The sequence below is a fragment of the Lipotes vexillifer genome, unplaced genomic scaffold, assembly GCF_000442215.2.
Source record: "Lipotes vexillifer unplaced genomic scaffold, Lipotes_vexillifer_v1.1 scaffold977, whole genome shotgun sequence".
Lineage (NCBI taxonomy): Eukaryota > Metazoa > Chordata > Mammalia > Artiodactyla > Lipotidae > Lipotes > Lipotes vexillifer.
The window spans coordinates 2642507-2662802 of record NW_006783088.1 but is presented as its reverse complement, the minus strand read 5'-3'; the positions used below and the strand labels follow the sequence as shown (position 1 = coordinate 2662802).

Here is a 20296-nt window from a genome sequence, read left to right as displayed (position 1 = left end):
GCAGTTACCCGAAGCCTTGATGAGCCCTTCCTGCTGGCAAGGAGCGCCAAATACCTTGTGGGTACAAGGCCCTACTCCAAGCCCATGAGGAAAGAATACTGGAGGTCAGCAATCAAAATTATAGTTGCTGTTCACTATGGAAGAAAGCAGCACAAAACTAGCAGCCACCTCCATCTCTTCACTGTTTACTTAGAGCCAGAACCCATTCCCCTTATTTAATAATTACATCGGGCACTCACCATGTGCCAGGTATAAGTCTAAGGGCTTTTTACATGTAAACATGTTTAATTATCACAGCAAGCCTATGAGGTAGATACGTTCTCCATCTTAGAGACTGAGGTGAGGTGTCTTAGCCACCACACTAGAGAGACTAAGTAGAGGAGCAGGGATTCAAACAGAGTCTGACTTCAGCACCCAGTGGGTGGGTAGAGGGGAAACCTCCTCCCAGGGGTAGGCTGCTTGGGAGGGAATCCCTTCATTGTCCCCAACCACAGTGCCTTTCTCATAGGAAAAGAATCCAGGAAAAGTTATTTGGGGTTCCTGATACCTCGAGCCTTTAAGAAGCTTCTCGTCCTCCCTACCACCCCAGCTTATAGGGGTGTGTTCCTAAGGAGGGCCACATTGCACCCCTACTCATGGGAAGAGGAAACACCTGAGACTATCCAGCAGTGGGCCCCAGACATTCCCCATATGAGGTATTCACACCAAGGCGAACGGAATCCATGCCCATGACTGTGGGCCTTGGCCTCAGTAAGTAAACCACCTGTCAGGGACAACTGTGGGAAACGTTCCTCGTGCGCACTCACTTGAGTGTGTTCCGAGAAGAAATCAGAGCCCTTCTTCTCTGGCGAGTGACTGGGAGCACTACTCATACTGTCTATCCAAAGCTAGAAAGAAGACACAACTGAAACACAGGACTCTGAATATTCCCAGTTACCCCATGACCCCAGCCCGGGAGAAGAGGCACTTACATCAGTGCCATGCCTAGCCAGGGCCGCACTCCCCAGCTGCCGGATCTTTTCCCGGTACATCTGGGCAGCTCGGCTATTATATTTGGTGTTGGCATCACTGGCTGTGCATCCATGTTGGCGGAAGAAGGCTGTCTGGTGAGCAAAGAAGAGAGGAGAACGTGCTACAGGTGATTCTCCCCAAAGCAAAACAGACACCTCCTTCTAACAGTCTGGTTATTACATGTACAGGACAATATGCTCTATTGACACCAGCAGTTTCTCATAAAGTTCCTCAGAAACTCCTACAAAAAACACAGCCTCCCATTCTCTATGATGAATGACTGAAGCCCAGACCTCACTCAGCTCTGCCTGAGGACAGCATGCTGTCCCCACTCTGCCCACCCTTCATCCAGGCCCACAAGACCCAGACAACTGTGGAGGCCCCAAGCCCTTGGCCTCTCCCCCAAGAATGTCTGTCCAGTTTAGTTTGAATCCAAAGCCCCTTGGAAAAGAACAACGACCAATCTCCAAGTGTAGAGAATAGTGTACAGTGTTGCCATAGACCAGAAAATCCTCTGAACAGAGAAACTGAGAGGGCCTCCAAGAAGTCACTGTGAAGTCAGTACCCAGGCAGAAGAACGGGGGCAGGAGGGTGGTAAGGAGGAGCTTTACCGCATTGGCATTCCCGCCGACCTGCATACACCTCAGCTGGAACCAGTTCCAGTTGGAATCCAACTCTGTGGACCTGTGTGCAAGGGCCGTGTGTCACCTACCAGCAGGTTCCAGGAGACGCTTCCATGGCAGACCCACACCTGTCATTTGGCCTCGGGCTGCAGTAGGCACCCAGGAAACATTCATCAGCCACCTCCCTGTTTCCTCCACTCTACCCTGTCCAGGAAAGCTTTGCTCTTCATTCACCTAGTCCAAAAGGTACTAATTATTTTTCCAGATGCGAAAGGAGGTCGAAGCTTGGACTCGGCCTTTCCCTTAAGGCCAGCCACAGTCTCGCTCCAGTGCATCAGCAACAAGAACAACGCAGATAACTTTTCCCTAAAACTAACGCTTGGAGTGTCGAGTTTGACCACCAAGAGATAACGGAGTTTTGACCCAGACGCGGAGACGAACCGCCTGTATAACAAGAGGCCCACACTGGAGGCTGCCTCCCGTGAGAAGCTGGCGAACACCAAACTCAGGGCGCTCCAAGTCCAGGCAGCCACTCTCCCCTGCTGAGCACCCAGTCCCGACCGACCGCGAGGAGACCCCACCTGATGAAGCTGAGATGGACGCCCAGGGAGCGATGCACCCCGGAACAGTCAATGCACAAGAACACACCGTACGTGATGCTGGCCCAACTCGGATTCTTGGCGCCACAGTCGAAGCAGGCCTGGGTGGAGAAGGAGATAAGCGAATGGTCAGGGGCCCCGAGTCGAGGCCGGACGCTGACACCCCAGGAAAACAGCCCTCGCCGGCCCCTCTCCCTCCCTCAGAACCCAGGGGAGCCGGGAGAGTCCCTCTCGGCCAGCGCCGGGCGCCGCGCGCCTCCCTCTCACGCACCTTGTTGGTCGGAATTGCGCGAAGCCTCTTAAAAAGGGTCTGGATCTCTGTCTTGCTCGGCTCGGCCGCCATTTTCTCTCCCTCCCAGACACCAGCGCGATCGACGGGTCCCGTCACGGGCCAATCCGCGGCCCCGAAGGCGGCACAGTTGGGTGGGCCTCAGCGGGGGCCGGCCCGCCGAGGGGTGGGGTGATTTGTCCCGATCTGGACCAATGGGCGGCCAGCGGAGCTGGCGCCGAGACGTCAGCGTCCCGGGCCCCACGAGGTCGCCCGAATCCACGCCGCGCCGCGCCGCGCCGGGGCCAATCCGCAGCCGGGGCGGGGCGACGGCTGGCCCACAGGCCCAAACCTCGCCGCAGAGCCGCCCTCAAGCCCCGCCACCCCCAGAAGGTGGAGCCACCTCACAGAAGCGTGGGCTGCGAGGCCCGGCACCCGTCCTTAGCTCAGGCTAGTTGCCGAACGGTGAGTAATGATTAACAGTCCTACCAAGCAGTCGTAGTCCCGCCGGCCTGGACGGGAAGATAAACTGGCTGGGCTCCCGCCTGGCTCCGAACTCAGCACCCAGCCTCCACCAAACCTGGATGGCTCACACGAACTCTGATCTCGAGTCCCTTCCACCCCAGGTTAGGGTTCTGAAGTCCCAGAACAGGTACCAGGCTGGCAGACCTTCGCCCAACCCCCGTCCCCCCAATATACTCCCGGCCCCCGACCTCCTCAGTGCCTCTCTCCAGATGCCCTCGGCAGCCTGGCAAGGGTGGAATAGCGAAAAAGATGCATACAAGCCTGTTTTGTTTTTTCTTCCAAGTTTAATACACACTAGAACAAGCCACAAAAGAGTGCTGCTAGCCCAGAACTACACTCACCCCAGGCCAACCCCAGGAACCCCAAAACACAGAGATCAGGAACTGTGTCCACAGCTCCTGGGGAGACTGGAGGACTCTTGGGGAGGCCTAGGCACCCCTGGGCCCTTCTGTCACCTCCTGACCTCCCCATCTTCCCCTCAGCCTAGACTCAGTTGGCCATTCCCTACCAGTCCCTTCTTAGACACAGGCCCCTCCCGTTCCCTGGGTCCCAGGACTTCCTCCCTCCTCAAGGGACAGAGGGCCAGCAGGGGCAGGATGGTTCAAGGCCCTCAGTTCCCACTGTCCAGACAAGCTGGGCTCTGACCCAGGGTGGAGAAACGTTGCAGAAGGGCTGCCAGGGCAGGTCAGGCCCCCACACACTCCACATAGTTGGCAGGGTACAGGCCAATCCTGCCACTCTGCAGCTGGCCCTGACACCAGCCCTGCTCATCCTCCTCGCTCATCTTCAGCAGCTCCTCCCCTGCGAGAAGGGGGATTGGTCACTGGCAATTGTCCTGGCCCAGCCCCATTCCTGCAATTGGGTCAAGGACTGAGGGGGAGGGGGTAGTCGGAGAACCCAGCTAGAAGAGACCTGGCTCAGGCAGAGGGAGGTCAAAGTCAGCCACTCCACCCCCAACCCTGAATGCAGCAGTCAGGCCCCAGCTGATGACTTTGAGAGGCAGATGAGGACTCCAAGCGGACACTCTGACTCCTGGGGGCCGGACCCAGAGCAGCCTTAAGAGTCAGAGAACTGGCCCTTGATAAGTGGATGTCTGGCTTCCCTTTTCCACAATCCTGCTCAGGCTAGTAAAGGGGCAGGGAAAAGGGGTGGAGGGGCTGAAGTCTGGAAAGGATCAAGAAAGGAGTTCCAGGGTACCTGCTCGGAAGCTCAGCTCATCAGCTTCCTGGCCCGCGTAGTCATAGAGTGCCCGCACCCGGACCCCAGTAGCAACCTTCCGGGGGTTCTCCTCATCTGACCACTCCTCATCCTGCCCGCCGCTAGAGAGGGAAGGACAAAGGGGCAGTCTCAGGGCACAAGGAACACGAGCGAGAGAGCCTAGGACTCAGGGCCAAGGGCTCACCTCCTGGAGGAACCCAGGGAGAGGCAGGTGGGGAAAAGCTGCAAGATTCTAGCCTGACCTCTGCCATGAATGCCTGCAAGCTCAGGCACACTTCTGCCACACAGAGCTGACATGAGCAGTAGATGAGAGGGAATGTGGGAAACGCCTGGCAAATCTAAACCACCATAAAAACTGGCATCATGGGCTTCCCTGGTGGCGCAGTGCTTGAGAGTCCGCCTGCCGATGCAGGAGACGCGGGTTCGTGCCCCGTTTCGGGAGGATCCCACGTGCCGCGGAGCGGCTGGGCCCGTGAGCCATGGCCGCTGGGCCTGCGCGTCCGGAGCCTGTGCTCCGCAAATGGGAGAGGCCACAGCAGTGAGAGGCCCGCATAACGCAAGAAAAAAGCAAAAGCACAAGGAAAAAAAAAAAAAAAAAAAAAAAAAAAAAAAAAACTGGCATCATTACAATTCATAAGCATGTCCTAAGGTACCTGGCACCGATTTTCAACCCACTTCAGGTGTGATGGGAATGAAGGGAAGGGGCCGAGGAAGGAGAGCAGAGCAGGGGGCAGAGCTGCTTCCTTCCCACAGCCCGAATCCTGGCTCTCACCCTGGGGACCCCAGGCACTGGGGTGGGGATGCAGCGCCATCTCTTGTGGGTACGATGCTGGTCAGAGTAACCTCGTCAGGGCTCCGGCCACCCTTCTCCTTCCGGCTGATTGTCCTCTGTGTGTCCCAGGACCACTCCTGTGGGGGCAGTGTCAGGCGGGGCTGCAGGCTCTGGTGGCCGCCAGGACCACCCAGACCACCTTGACCTCCTTCGTCCCAAGCCCCAGCCTCCCTCCTGAGGTCCAGGCTGAGCCCAGTGGGAGCCCACCCCACCTCCCAGCCCCAGCCTGCCTGGAACACGTACCTCAAACTGGGGCCAGTTCATGGCCATGCCCGGCCCATGGGTGCTGCGCCACCACCGCAGATCCTCCCTGTCGCTGGCTGCCTCGATGCCCTGATGCAGGTCTCGGTGGAGTTCGTGGAACCTGTGCCCCAGGCACAACCCTCAGGCTGGGAAGCCCTGGGCCTCTGCGCACCTCAATCTCATTCAGCCCAGCCAGAGCCCAGGGGAGACGGAGGAGACCCAGCATCACCCACATCTCCATGCCCACCCTGCAGGCCGTACCTCTCACTGCTGGAGAGGTCGAGGTGCTGGTGTAAGGTGAGCAGCATGTCCTTGAAGAAGAGAAGCCGCTGGCGCTCGGCAGCCTGGCAGGTCTCGAAGGCCTGCTCCATGTCCTCCATGTAGCGTGGGGTGTAACGATGCAGCTCCGCCAGTGTCTGCTCGTACTGGGTTTTCATCTGGGTGGGACAGGAGGGGGTCTGGTGAGGACAAGACCTTGTATTGCTAGTATTTACTGAGCACCTCCTGTGGGCTAGACCGTGGGCTAGGCACCAGGGTCCCAAAACCTGGCTCCTGCCCTCGAGGAACCCCAGGAGCCTAACAAGGAAGGTGGCATTCAGGCACAGCAGCTTTAAGAGTCTGGTGGAGAGTGAGATGAGGTCAACTTATGGGGAGCAGTGGGAGAAATCAGAAAAGGCTTCCCGGAGGAGGTGGAAACCGAGCAGCACCTCAGAGGACAGGGAGGAGCTCGATGTGCAGAGCTGGAACAAGGGCGCTCTGGCAGGGTAGACAACGTGAGAACTTGTCCCAGGTGGGACACTGTGAAAGGAAAGGAGCCGGGAAGTTCTCCGCAACTGCGAAGATGATCCCAGTGCCCGAAAACACACCATTTCTCTCCTGAGTAAAGCATCATCTTTCTCAGGTTCCTCCCTTAACTGATAATCTGGAGAGAAGGTGGCAGGTGAGGATGAGAGCAATACAACTGCTGGGGACTGGAAAAGGCACTCAGGAAGCCCTGACCTGGGCCAGCCCAGTCCCTCAGCCAGTACCTTCTCGGACTCCTTGGAGCAGCGTTCCACCCGCTCCTGCAGCTTCCGCAGCTGCTCCTGGGAGATAGCGCTGTCTGCCTTCGCGTGGCTCTCCCGAGTCTGGGCTGTCTTCTCCTCCTTCCGGGCCGCGTGGTAGCTCTTCTTGGAAGCCTCGACCTGGCACACACACAGGGACCACTTTGGACCCTGCATGCCACGCTCTGGCCCCCTCTAGCCCCAGGCCGACCCAGGAAGGCGTGTGCCTCTGCTGCCCATCCCGCCCAGGCTCACCTCCTTCAGCCTCTTTAGCCAGGGCTTCTGGGCCTTGCGGAAGCCGTCCTCGGCAGCCCGGCTCTCGCGGAAGCCGCCCAGCACAGGCCGGTGGAAGGCCCCCCGCTGCCAGGCGCGCACCCGCTCGCTGTCCTGGCCCTGCAGCTTCTCCCGCACCTCCAGGTGCAGGGCGCTCAGCCGCTCGGCCGCAGTGAAGAAGGCATGCCAGGCCTTCTCCAGCGTGCCATACTGAGGGCCTGCAGGGAGGGAAGGGGCTTGGGCCGGGCCGGGGATGCCACTTGCAATGAGCCCACCCCCTCTCGTCGGGTGCTGCTCTGGGTGCCAGACATGGAGCAGAAATGCAAAGATGAACAACAAATGATGTCAGCTGCTGCTTACTGAATACCTAATTTGTACCTGGACACACGAGATCTCACTGGAACCTTGTCTCATCCACCATTGTGAAGACAGTGTCACAAACAACATGGAACGAGCAAAAAGGCACCCCAGAGAAGTGAAAGTAATTGCCCAAAGCATTACAGCTACAACTGGAGCTGAAATTCAAACCCAGGTCTGTGGTATAATCCACTCTATTGCCTCAGAGGGAAGAACTAGTGTCCGTCCCCAAGGAAGGCAGTTTGTTTGGATGGAAAGATCTCAAGCTCTTGAGTCAGAAGGCCTGGGCTCAAGCTTTAGTTCTTCATAGCTGTGTGACTTCAGGCAAGTCACTTAGCCTCTCTGAACTGCCACATTCTCCTCTGGAAGATGGGTAGAAGAAGACCATCTCCCTTATAGGGTTGTTAGAAATATCAAAATGACTCACGACAGTACTTTGGGAACTCTAACAGCACAGCTGTAAGAATAACCAGGAGGATCGTCTTGCTTTAAAGCGAAGGCAGACGTGGAAGCCTCGAACTTTTCCACGAGAGGTGCAAAAAGAAGCTGCCTTGCCTGGTCACCCCACCCTCGGCAGCCCTCTTCTCCTAGTAGGCCCAAGCACAGGCTCACCCTTCTCCACGGAGCCCCTCCACTTGCGGGCCCATTCAGCCAGCTGCTGGGCATAGGCCTTCTCGATGCGGGCGCGCTCCTGGAAGCAGCTGACCAGGTCCCCACACAGCCGATGCCCATCCTCCACCCGCTGCACCGTCCGCCTGTAGTTGCCTGCCTGGGGAGGATACGAGAAGGATGGTGTCACCAGGGGGAAGCCCGCGGTAAGGGCCGGGGCTGACAGCTAGGCTCCTCCCTTGGACAGATGACTGGGCCCAGAGAGGGGTGAGCATTTCCATGCCACCCCCAAACCTAGGACCCAGCTAGCTGCTCACCTCCCAGAAACTGCCCTCTAGGGCCTCCCCTCCAGCATCTTCCTCTGGAGCCATGGTGTCCCCGCAGCACGGAATGGTGGCGGATTAGAGCTGTAGAGGGCAGAGGGGTAAGCAGGGAAGCCAGACACACACTTTTGGGGATAGGAAAAGACCCTCTCCTATCCCTGGCTTTTGCCCCTCACTGCCATCCCCACTACCCAAGGAACTGTTAAGAGCCGGGACTTAGCAGGCAGGGGTCTGGAAGTCCCCAGGAGAGCCCAGGGTGGGGGCAAAGATGGTAGTTTCAAAGCTCCTCCTCTCGCCCTGGTCTGCCCTCCCCCACTACCTCACTCCATGTACCTGGGGCCTAGAGCTCACTTCAGGGACCTGGGTGTCCAACTCTCAAAGCTGCCACTGTGATTCTGCCTTGGAGCTAACAAGAGCAAAGCAGGGGGTGAGGGTGGAGCTGACAGTGTCCAGGGCGGTGCCCAGCTCCCCCAATATAGCAACTGCTGTCAGAAGCACCAGATTCCAACCAGGAGAATGCCAGTCGGGTCACATGGTCCAGCTGGGGATTACATGGCCGGCGGGGGTGGGTAGCGGGCAGAGAGCCTCTCACTGCCCCAACCACAGATGAGACAAGAGGACGCCTGCCCAAGCCAGGGCTCTGTGGCCTCTCCTTGAACAAGGCGACCCTTTACCAGACCAGGCCAGGTCAGAGGGTGCCCAGCCACACTGCAGTAGCTCCGCGTGCTGGGAAGAGCAGACTGGGAGCCAAGAGGCCTGAGTCTTATCTTGGCCATGAAGCTCGAACAAGTGCATTAGACTGTCCTCTCCTAAGGGGCTTCAGCTCCCTCCTAAGATGGAAATTCCTCCTCCTGGTCTGCTTCTGTGCCAGGGCTGGTACAAGACTCAAACCAGGCAATGAACAAGAAATGTGAGGGGCCCGACAGTCACGAGGGACACACATCCCGCTCCACAGCATCCACTCTGAGGTCCCAAAGGGCTCCGTGGATAATGAGTAACTCAGCCCCACCCTCAGAAAGCCCAGAGTATGGGGCGGCACGGGGTGTCAGACAGGTGATCAGCCAGTTATGACAGTGTGCTCCAGAACTGCAGAGGAGGGGAAGGCAGATTCCAACCCCAGAGCCACCACACCCCAGGGGCTAGAGGACACAGTGGCATGCGGCCACTCCCCTCCTGTCTCTGGGCAGGGTCTCAGCTGTCCCCAGCATCAATTCAAGCCCCTAGAAGGAGATCACTTCCTCCTCTGAGCAAGCCCAAGGGACACCGCCAGACCCAGGAGGACAATGTGCTTGTTGCTCCCAAAGCAGGGCTCTATCACAGTACTCCCCAAACTGATAAATCCCTCCCCATCCTTCAAAACTCAGAGTGAGGCACCTTCTCCAGCCTCCCATTCCTCCATCCCCATCTCCCACCCCTCTATCACCCCTCTATATCCCATTGGGTTGTGACTACAGGACAGGATCTGTCCCCAGTCACTGGCAGAGACTTCCTGAGGGTCCAGTTTGTGTTTCTGCAGGCACTGGAGTTAGTTAGTAGCTGAATGAGAAAACAAATGACATCCACCTGAAGACCAGGAAACCCACTGGCTATAGCAGCTTTGAGAAAGCATGGCCTGAGTGGGCTTCCACCACTCAGCTAACAGGAGGGAGAGCTCAGGCCTACAGTGGAGGTGCCTGGGCCCAGAGCAGGAGAGGAGCAGAGCAGCTGGCCCCACCAGGGTCCTCAGCACTTCCCCTTGCTTCCTCTTGAGTCTGTCCCACTTACCCAGAAAGGACTTGCCAACCAGATGGAGAGAAACCCAGGTGCAGCTGTAAATCCCAGGGCCTCAGAGCTGTCCCAGTCAGGCATCCAGGGGCCTGGGCCCCCTGCCTGCTCCAGCCTCTGTGCTCCTGGCTCCCGGGAGAGCTGCCCCCCACCCGTTCCCTCTCTCTGGCCCCAGAACAGAGCAAGCTGTGTGTGCAGGGCTGGCACTGCTCCCTTCAGCCTCCCAGAGCAAACACAAGCCCAAGCCCCAGGCACAGCCAGGCCCCACTGCCCCACGGGACCTAGCAGCAGGGGTGGGCCTTGTGCCTTGGCCCCTGTGGAGAAGGGCCAGCACCCTGTGCCTCCTGACCCCAGCAGAGACCCAGATTGGTCCCCAGAACACGCTCCACCACAGGCAAGTGCTCAGAAAGCAGATAATGAACCTTCGCAGCCCAGGGAGCCAGCACCTACTGGGCTGGGACAAGTCCTCTGGGGCTTGGCAGGGTCTTCTCACAGCTTGCTAAGCCAAGGTAGGGAGTCTTGGAGTTCAGGGAAGAACCCACTCCCTTACCTGAGGCTGGTATGTACCCCCAACCAGACCAGCCCCCACCCTTTCTAGAAGCCGGGGGCATGCCCCTGGGAGGGAGCACTGCTGACCTGCCCTGCCCATCCTCTGTCCTGAGGCACAGGCTTGGCCTCAGGACCTCTTCTCCCAGCCACCCCTCCCGATCCGCCCGCAGCTCGAGGATTTGAAGGCACAGAAGGGGCCGGTCGACTGGTCCAGAGAAGGGTACTTAGGCAAGAGCGACTGGAACCAGCAGCCAGAGAGGCCCGGGAGGCTGGGGGAGGGGGTGGCGCGGGGAAAGAAGAGGAGGGAGGGGCATAACAAAGGGGCGCTTTTGGAAACCCGACCTGCCGCCTGAGGTGCCTGCTCCCTGATGACGCGCTCCAAAGCCGGAGCGCTCACACCAAACCTCGGAGGCCAGGGGCTGCCGTCTCTAACCTGAACCCTTAAGGACGGCTCCCTTCGACCTGGCCCTCTTGCGGGCCCGGCGCTGCACGACCCGGAGCCCATGGAGCCCACGCGGAGCGGCCGGGCCAGGCCTAGCCATGGAGACTCTAGCTAGGACTTCTTGGGCAAACTTGTTGAACTTGGTCTCGGCGGGGGTGGGGCCAGCCGGTCATCGCTGAGGGGAGGGGGCGCACCCTGCCTTGGCCGGCGCCGCCTCGAACTCCAGATGGTTGCCCGGGGCTGCGGCCCCAGGAATTGGGGCTCTTTGCTAAGGGCGAGGGGTCGCTGGGGAGTAAGGCCCCTACTGGGGTCCCAGGGCGGATTGGGGCCTTTTAGTGGCCCCAGGAGATGGTGTGGCCCGCCAGCCCCGACGCCTCCCTCTCCCCGGCAGGTCCGCCGGGTGCGCGGCGCCGCAGATAATACACCCCTTCGGCTCGGCGGCAGCTCTTGCTGTCCTCCCGCAGAGCGCGGTGGCCGGGGCCTCCCGGGGAGGGAGTCACTGCCGTTGCAAACTTAAGGAGCCGGAGGAGGAGAGGGCGTGCTCGAGCCGCGGCTCCCGCCGCCCCCTCCCCGCCCCGCCCGGGCAGCACTCACCGCGTCCTCCCTGGGCGCCTCGGCGGGTGGGGGTCCGGCCACGCTCCGGCCCAAGTCCTGCCACTCCCGGGCTGGGGCCGCCGCCTCCCGGTGCGCGCCGGGCCCTCCCCCGGGAAGCCCAGCCCCCGGCCCCGCCCTCTCCTCGCTGCTGCGGCCGCAACCCCACCGGCCAGCGGCCGGGGCAGGGGCTGCCGGCATAGCAGCGACCGGCGCTTCCCGGGGCGCGGGCCGTAGGGTCCCGGCTCCCGCCTGAGAAGCGCCAGGGCCGACTCCCCAGGGTGGCACCGCGCAGCTATAGGGAGTCAGATTTCGGCTTTGCCCCTCCCCAGCCTCAGCAGAGCTTGGGAGACCGGTGGAAACGCGAAGGGATCGGGCCTGCACTGGCTCCCTTTGGAGGGAGGTCTGGGGGCTACCCTGCCTTACTCTTTTTACTGAGCACACCTTTCTTAACTCCCACGAGGCTCACAATCATCTTGTAAGCATTAGGACTCCCATTGTATAGATGCAAAAACTGAGGCTCAGTGACCTTTAGTAGCTTGCACAAGATCTGTAGTCGGGCAGGGTCGGGACTCCAAAGCCGTGCCCTTTCTTTGCACAGCCCTCCTTGCCAATCCGAGGGCCCATTCTGAGGACTGGGCAGGCAAGTAGTGGAGGTGGGGCAGAACGGCACGAGCTCCTCCCCCTCCGTGTTCTTATTCCCAGATTTTGTACCACGAGTCATTCTTAAATCCCTTCGCCCCTCCACCCCCTTTGTTAGTAGATCTTTGCAGATCGCCACGATGCCACTCCCCCGCCCCTTAATAAATCCCTCTTCCTCACCCCCTTGCCCCCCACCCCCGGATTTTTCGGAGCCTGTCCATCGGTTATTTATATCCACTGCTGGAGCCGTCCAAGAATGTTCTGAGGCTGACCTAATCGCCACCTGCTCGGTCTCCCCTCCCCTCCCTCTCCCTCCTGGGCCCGGTGACCGGGCGGCCTGGCAGGCGGGAGGGAGCGCAGGTCTGCACGGTCCGACGCCGGGGGCACTCAGAGGGTCTAGACCGCGCACATGGCTGGCGGTTGCGAACCCCGCCGCACGCTCCGAGGAGTGCGCCCCCAGGGGACCGCGCGGCGCTCTGGGAAGCCAAGAGCCACGCTGTTCTCTTTCCAGCACGTACTCTTCGTCCTCACTCCCCGCAAGCCCATCCCACCCCCACTCCCCGAGGAGTGTGAGTATGTGTGTATGGATTTGTAAACGGCGGCTTTAAAAATAGCAAAACTATGTAGTTTCTAAATCCGGGAGGAATCACGGACGCGTTCTTTGTGCAGATAAATCCGCTCGTAAAATGGAAAGGGGCCCTGAAGAGAATGGCGGGTAATTTCAGGTGGTAATTTTAGCCGCTGAGGGCTGACTCGCTCCGCAGTCCTTGTGGGAGGGTGAAACCGCCTGTGGGGCATCCGAGACAAGCCGTGTTTGGCCAATCGTACCTGAGTAGTGGATCCTTGCCTTGGCGCTCTCAGGGTGCAGCTTCAGAAACAAGTTTCAACACCCACTCTCTGTTGGGGCTTGGACAAGTCCCTTTTCTGCATATCTCTGTTTCTACCTCTATGAAACATGACAGGTGACTGGGCTGACCTCCCAAACGGGCATGTGCCCCAGGCAATTAATGATTATAAAACGACTGCAAATGAGAGGAGCTGAGGTAATATCTAATGACAGCCATACTGTTTTGTATTATTCAAAATCAGTTAGCATCCCACCAAGTGCCTGGGGGCTTTAGGCACCTGGAGAGAAAGTGTGAAAACACAAGAATGAAATTAATTACAGGAGCCACCTATCAAAACCCTATTAAAAATAAAGACTGCAAGCCAGGCTTTGGGATCTAGGGAAGCCAGGCCACAGAGAGAAACAAAAACCAGGGCTATTCATCAGACCACAAGGAGAAGGGAGTGCAGAGTGGCAAACATCTGGCTTCCCTTGGGTTCAAATCTGGAGGCAGAGAGCGCAAATGTTGCCGCTGATCTTAATTACCCCTAAGGTACTGTAGGGAGAGAAAAAACAACAACAACAACAAAACCCAAGCATACTGAGCTTTTTCAAGGGTGAAAGGAGACAGAGCTGACCTTGGAAAGCCAACCCCATCCTAGTGCTGCCCCAGTGCTCAGATTTCTGTGCTGCGGCCAGAGCCCCTACACACTCACACGGCTCCATCAATGAGGTACCCAACTTGAACAGAGTTCAAGATGAGATGCTCAAGGTCAGAGGACTGGATAGACAGAAACCCAGAGGTAGCTTGGTCCGGGGCACCAGGTGGCAGGTTGGTCCAAAGCCCAAGTTCACAACATTCACAGACTCACTCACCTTGAGTTTCTGGAATGTCCTGACCACTGTACCTTCATGTGTTTATTTATTCATTCATTCATCCAGTTAAGAAAACATTTAAATTTTTGCTTTATGCTAAGCCCTATGCTGGATGTTGAATACAAAGATAAATAAGGCAGAGTCCTAAGGGTATGACAATGATGCAATGTGGACAGGAAGTACTATGGGAAAACAGAAGCAGAAGAGCCCACTTTTCACCAGGTGATGACACTTGACTGGTCTTGATAAGCAGGAGTTAGTCATGTGGAGAGGCATTCTAGGCGGGAGCACCTGGGTGTGCCAAGCCCCAGAGGTGTTAGCATATGACCTGGTGACCCAGCAATTCCACTTTTCGGTATCTACCGTAGACAAACATGTACAAGTCCAGAAAAGGGTACAAGGATGTTTGCATATAGTATTGTTTGCAATAAGGGAAAAACTGGAAACAAATGTCCACCAAGAGGGCAATGGTTGAGGGACTTCCTGGGTAGCACAGTGGTTAAGAATCCGCCTGCCAGTGCAGGGGACACAGGTTCAACCCCTGGTCCAGGAAGATCCCACATGCCTTGGAGCAACTTAAGCCTGTGCGCCACAACTACTGAGCCTGCACTCTAGAGCTCGCGAGCCGCAGCTACTGAAGCCTGTGCACCTAGAGCCCGTGCTCCACAGCAAGAGAAACCACTGCAATGAGAAGCCCGCACACCCCAACGAAGAGTAGCCCCCGCTTGTGGCAACTAGAGAAAGCCCGCGTGAAACAACGAAGACCCAACACAGCCAAAAGTAAATAAATAAAATAAAATAAATTAATTAATTTTTTTTAAAAAAAGAAGGCAGTGGGGCTTCCCTGGTGGCGCAGTGGTTGAGAGTCCGCCTGCCGATGCAGGGGACACGGGTTCGTGTCCCGGTCCGGGAAGATCCCACATGCCGCGGAGCGGCTGGGCCCGTGAGCCATGGCTGCTGAGCCTGCGCGTCCGGAGCCTGTGCTCCGCAACGGGAGAGGCCAAAACAGTGAGAGGCCCGCGTACCGCAAAAAGAAAAAAAAAAAAAAAAAAAGAAGGCAATGGTTGAATAACCTAAAGTCCATTCATATTCTTGGATTACTCTGCAATAACTAAAGCACAGAGGAGGTAGAGATGTGCTCTTATATGAAAACCTCCAAGACACTGTTGAAGAAAAAGCAGAACACTCAATATTCAGAGACGATACACCAGACTGATTTTGGTGATTCTCTCTAGAGAGAATTGGTGAGGGAGAGTTTTGTAATGTTTGAAAATTAACAATGAGAATGTACTTATGTGTAAAATATATCATTAAAATAAAGAGTTTTGTTTTAGGAGATGGTGATGGGTCTTATCGTCTGAAATGGTGCTGCCCAAACAGAATTTTCTGCATTAATGAAAACGTTCTATAGCTGTGCTATCCAATATGGTAGCCACTAGCCACGTGTGGCTACTGAGCACTTGAAATGTGGCTAGTGTGATTGAGGAACTGAATTTTATTAATTTATTTTAATTTAATTTATTTATTTATTTATTTATTTTGGCTGCACTGGGTCTTACTTGTGACACGTGGAAACTTCGTTGCGGCATACATGATCTTTAGTTGTAGCATGCGGACTTCTTAGTTGTGGCATGCGGACTGTTAGCTGCAGCATGCATGTGGGATCTAGTTCCCCTATCAGGGGTCGAACCTGGGCCCCCTGCATTGAGAGCATGGAGTCTTACCCACTGGACCACCAGGGAAGTCCCTGAATTTTAAATTTAATTTCATTTTAATTAATTAAAAATATATCCGCTACGTGTGGCCAGTGGCAACTGTATTGGACAGTTCCCGGCTAGAATATCTAGAACATTGAGTTCAGGATGGGGTAGAGGCAGATGGAAGATGTGGCTGGAAAGATGGGTTGGGATTGAATGGTGATTTGCAAGATGGGCTAAGGAGTTTAGGTTTTATCCTGTAGACAGTGAGGAGTATGAATGGAAGTGACTAGATCAGATTTATCCTTTTAAAAGATAACTCTGGCAGCCCTTCAGAGTGTAGATTAGAGAAGGCAGAGGGATTCAGGCAAGGTTTATCTCCTCCGAAGGCTGCTGTTTGTCTCTGTGGCCTCTGGACATTGCCGCAGCATTCCAGATGGGCAGCTGAGTAAAGTACTCTGATTCAACAGCTATATTTTTCAGATCTCAGGCAACCCCAGGTGGAAAAACTTGTCCGAGTTATTGAGAAGGGTTAACCTCAGTGGGGGAGGCTGTCTCTGGGTTCGAACACAGGAAGAAGAGCAGATGGATGGCATTAGAGTGGAAATGTGTAGCAGGTTTCAGAGCAGGGACCATAGAGAAAGTTTCTCCAGGGCAGGTTCTCTGGAAGGTACAGTTGCACAGTCCACGTTTCAGCTCCACAGGCAAGGGTTCTGCTCAGGAGGCCTGCCCTAGTTCATTGGGGCCCTTCCCCGAAGTCCACTGGGGACCTCCTTTTTGGTGAAAGAGGAGTTCTAGTGGGGGATCCATTAATTTAGCTGACTTTCAGGGAACACCCACTATGCAAGACACCATGCTGGGTGCTTGGTCCAGTGCAAACAAAGCAGACATGGTCCCTGACTCCGTCGGGTTTCCCACGAAAGCCAAAGGCCTGAGTACATAATTACAAATTGTGATACGTGTTTTTTTAATTTTTTAATTTTTTTAAATTTTTTATTTTTTGCGGTACGCGGGCCTCTCACTGCTGTGGCCTCTCCCGTTGTGGAGCACAGGCTCCGGACGCACAGGCTCAGCGGCCATGGCTCATGGGCCCAGCCTCTCCGCGGCATGTGGGGTCTTCCCGGACCGGGGCACGAACCCGTGTCCCCTGCATCGGCAGGCAGACTCTCAACCACTGCGCCACCAGGGAAGCCCTGTGATACGTGTTTTAAAGTGCAATAAAAAAGTTAAGTGCTATGAGAGAATAATAACAAGGGGAACATAATTTCAATTGGCAGAGGGTCAGAGAAGATCTCTCTCAGGAAGTTTAAGTTTCTCTACCCCATAGGGCCCAAAAGACCCAAAAGACAAATGGAAGTTAGCTAAGTGAAGAGGGAACCTAGAAAACAGGGTTCCAGGCAGAAGGACTGATGTGTGCAAAGTCTCTGAAATGGGAACTTGACCTGGGAAAGAAGGGTAGAGTGGGTAGGGCGTGGTGAGTGAGAGGGTGAGAAGGCCAGGGTGAGGTAAAGAGGGGCAGGCAGCACCCAGACACGGCAGGCTTTGTTTTATTCTGAGTGCCGAATTTAAACAGAAGAGCGATCTGAATGTCTTTCTGGATGTTGTGTGAAGAATGGATTAGAGCAAGGGATCAGAAAACAGTAGCCTGGATGGCCCACAAGCTCAGAATGGTTTTTATTTATTTTTATTTTTTTTAAAGAAGGATACAAGTCATCCTTTTTTTTTTTTTTTTTTTTACTTTATTTATTTTTGGCCACATTGGGTCTTCGTTGCTGTGTGCGGGCTTTCTCTAGTTGCGGCACGCGGGCTTTCTCTAGTTGCGGCGAGCGGGGGTTACTCTTTGTTGCAGTGCACGGCCTTCTCATTACTGTGGCTTCTCTTGCTGTGGAGCATGGGATCTAGATGTGCGGGCTTCGTTAGTTGTGGTTCACAGGCTCAGCAGTTGTGGCACACGGGCTTAGTTGCTCCACGACATGTGGGATCTTCCCAGACCAGTGCTCAAACCCGTGTCCGCTGCATTTGCAGGTGGATTCTTAACCACTGTGCCACCAGGGAAGCCCTAAGAATGGTTTTTACATCATTAAATGGTTAAAAAGAATCAAAAGAAGAAGAATACTCTATGTGTTATGTGAAGGTTTTAAGGAATTCAAATTTCAGTGTCAATAATTTCAATTATTTATTGAAATTAAAATTTTCAATAAAGTTTTATTGGCACACAGCCACGCTCACTTGCTTACAAATTGTCTACGGCTGCTTTGGCACTGCAGTGGCAGGGCTGAGTAGTTGCAATGGTGATTGCATGCCTGCAAAGCCTAAAATATCTACTATCAAGCCCTTTACACAAAAATTATGCCGGTTCCTGGATTAGAAGAAGACCAATTAGGAGATTGCTGTAGTCATCAGGTGCAAGATGATAGGGACCTGTTCTAGGTGGTAGCCGTGGAGGTTCTCAGTGCGTGGCCAGGGGAGAGAATCCAGGGGAGAGAATCGGTACAATTTGCTCAAGTGTGCATGGTAGGGGGGAGAGACATTTCAAAATGACACCCTCCAGGGACTTCCCTGGTTGTCCAGTGGATAAGACTCCAGGCTCCCAATGCCGGAGGCCGGGGTTCAATCCCTGGTCGGGGAACTAGATCCCACATGCATGCCGCAACTAAGAAGCCTGCATGCCACAACTAAAAGATCCCGCATGCCGCAACTAAAGATCCTGCGTGCCGTGACAAAGATCCCGTGTGCCGCCACTAAGACCTGGTGCAGCCTAAATAAATAAATAGATAAATAAAACAAATATTTAAAAAAAGACTCCCTCCCATGAGTTTGGAGGACTCAGAGTAGGACATTAGTGGGGCACTTGACAAAATTTGAATAAAGTTTGTTCATTAGGTAATAGTGTCATTCCTGTTCATTTCCTCACCTTGATCATTGTATTGTGGTTCTGTATGATGTAACATTTGGGGAATTAGGGAAGAGTATATTTTAATGCTTTGTTTGGACTTCCCTGGTGGCCCAGTGAGTAAGACTCTGCACTCCCAATGCAGGGGGCTCGGGGTTCAGTCCGTTGTCGGGGAACTAGATCCTGCATGCATGCCACAGCTAAGAAGTCCACATATTGCAACTAAAGATCCTGTGTGCCGCCACTAAGACCCGGTGCAGCCAAAATAAATAAATAAACATTAAAACAAAAGTTCTTTGTAACGTTTTTGCAACTCTTTGTAAGTCTGAAACTATTTCAAAATGAGAAGTTGAAAAATAAAAATAGATTAAAACAAAGTAAAAATGACTCCCTGGTTTTCAGCTTGAGTATCTACATAGACAGGTCATTTACTGGGATGGGGAAAATGATAAAGAGGCAGGAGAAGACGGGAGGGTCAGACTTCACTTTGTCTGTTTTTTTTTTTTTTTTTTTTTTTTTTTTTTTTTTTTTTTTTGCCATACCACAGGGCTTGTGGGACCTTAGTTTCCCCGACCAGGGATTGAACCTGGGCCCTCAGCAGTGAAAGGACAGAGTCCTAACCACTGGACCGCAAGGGAAGTCCCTAGACTTCACTTTGGGCAGTTTAGGTTTGAGATGTTGATCTGAGAATGTGTCCAAAAGGCAGGGCCAGGCACTATCCTGAATCTCACTGATGAGCCCGAGACCTGGGAGAAGGTATAGAAACTGTGCAGCTCAACCTCAGAATGGGAGCTCTGTGCCTGAGGTGAGGCTGGACAAAGGGGGTAGGGGGGAAGTTTGTGGAGTATCTGTGGAATCGCAGGTATGCTGCTCAGCATTTGGCCACCTCAGCCTCGTAACAACGCTGTCCAGTTGGACTTATTCTTCCCAGTTTACAAACGAGGAAAGAGACTTAGAGCGGTGCAGATCTGCTTTAGGACACGGCTAGGAAGTGGGAATGTGAGGGCTCACCAACGATTTTTCCTTCTTGCTGATACTGACCACCCATGGCAGATACTGAGTATATTAGCATCCTAGAGCTGCCATAACAAATACAACAAACTGGTGACTTAAAACAGCAGAGATTTCTTCTCTTATGGTTCTGGAGGTCAAAGGTCCAAAACCAAAGTGTTGGTAGGGCCACACTCCCTCCCCAGGCTCTGGGGGAGAATCTTTCCTTGCCCTTCTGCTGGCTGCTGTTGGCTGCTGGCAATCTGGTAGCTTCTTTGGCATCCCTTGGTTGACAGCCATATTACTCCAGTCTCTGCTTCTTTCTTCACATCATCTTCTCTGTGTGTCTGTCTCTGTGTCTGTGTCTTATCTCCCTCTGCCTCACTCTTTTAAGGACACTTGCCACTGGATTTACAGTCTAATTGGATAATCCAAGATGATCTCCTTATTTTGAAATCCTTAACTACATCTGCAAAGACTGTTTTTCTAAATAAGGTATCTTTCACAGGTTCTGGAGATTAGGATATGGATCTATCTTTTCAGGGACCATCATTCAACCCACCACAAGAGGCTAGAGGATGCCAGAGCTGCTGGCCTTGGAAATCTAGTAAAATGCTTCTTGAGCTTAAAAAACAGGCTGCCTTTCAGTCTTTCTTCATCCGATTTCACAAATGTGCCTCTTTGTGGAATGGATCAGCAGCCTAAATGCTGCCAACACAAATGTGGCTTGCTCTTCCAGACTGCCTGTAATTATGACAAAATGCTCAGATTCTGGGGCCTTTAGACACAGGGATATTTGAGCACAAAAGGGAATCACAGTAAATGTGCCAGCAATGATGTCCAATCAGAGTGCGGAGTGTTGGGGAGATTATGTTTGAATCTGTACCAAGAAACACCCCTTTCCCGAGGCTATCGGCTTCACCTGTAAGAACCACAGCTACCTGGGCAGCTCACCACCTTCCTCCACAAGGAGAATGTTAGCCGAGGTTCCTTGGGCGAGCTTCTTGTCACATGCTGCTGAAGTTACAATGACCTAATAACAGGACATTGGCTCCTACGGACAGGAGCCAAAGCAGGGCAGTGGAGAGGCGAGGGGGGAGAG

At 54.6% G+C, this 20296-nt stretch overlaps 2 protein-coding genes across 6 annotated transcripts in view; both read right to left on the bottom strand.

The window, feature by feature from the left end:
* Positions 1-2853, bottom strand: part of ARFGAP2 (ARF GTPase activating protein 2) — a 10407-nt gene extending 7554 nt beyond the window's left edge. The window contains exons 1-5 of one of the 2 annotated variants that reach the window (XM_007455761.1): positions 2505-2853; positions 2216-2334; positions 1623-1695; positions 972-1103; positions 807-887 (exon numbers count right to left, since the gene is read on the bottom strand). In XM_007455761.1, coding sequence (XP_007455823.1) covers positions 807-887; positions 972-1103; positions 1623-1695; positions 2216-2334; positions 2505-2576 — 477 coding nt within the window. In that variant the 5' untranslated portion in view covers positions 2577-2853. The remainder of the gene's footprint in view (positions 1-806; positions 888-971; positions 1104-1622; positions 1696-2215; positions 2335-2504) is intronic. The other variant, XM_007455762.1, reaches the window with a different exon arrangement.
* Positions 2854-3289: 436 nt separating this feature from the next.
* On the bottom strand, positions 3290-11384 carry PACSIN3 (protein kinase C and casein kinase substrate in neurons 3). 4 transcript variants are annotated; one of them, XM_007455757.1, is made up of 11 exons: positions 11274-11384; positions 8258-8323; positions 7919-8008; positions 7605-7761; positions 6618-6853; positions 6348-6503; positions 5581-5756; positions 5320-5440; positions 5017-5153; positions 4224-4345; positions 3290-3827 (listed from the first exon to the last, which is right to left on the bottom strand). In XM_007455757.1, exons 3-11 carry the CDS (start codon positions 7970-7972, stop codon positions 3712-3714), a joined length of 1275 nt encoding a protein of 424 aa, XP_007455819.1. In that variant the 5' UTR covers positions 7973-8008; positions 8258-8323; positions 11274-11384; the 3' UTR covers positions 3290-3711. The 4 variants fall into 4 exon arrangements, with proteins under 4 accessions (XP_007455819.1, XP_007455822.1, XP_007455821.1 ...); XM_007455759.1 differs by having other exon boundaries at positions 3304-3827; positions 8258-8319; XM_007455758.1 differs by lacking the exon at positions 11274-11384 and adding an exon at positions 10580-10826 and having other exon boundaries at positions 3304-3827.
* Between the last annotated feature and the right edge of the window lie 8912 nt (positions 11385-20296).

Coding starts and splice junctions, on each gene's coding strand:
- PACSIN3 (XM_007455757.1), bottom strand. CDS start 7,972: ATGGCTCCAGAGGAAGATGCTGGAGGGGAGGCCCTAGAGGGCAGTTTC. Junction 7,762..7,918: donor TAGAGGGCAGTTTCTGGGAG/GTGAGCAGCTAG, acceptor TATCCTCCCCAG/GCAGGCAACTACAGGCGGAC. Junction 5,757..6,347: donor GCTCCAAGGAGTCCGAGAAG/GTACTGGCTGAG, acceptor TGTCCCACCCAG/ATGAAAACCCAGTACGAGCA.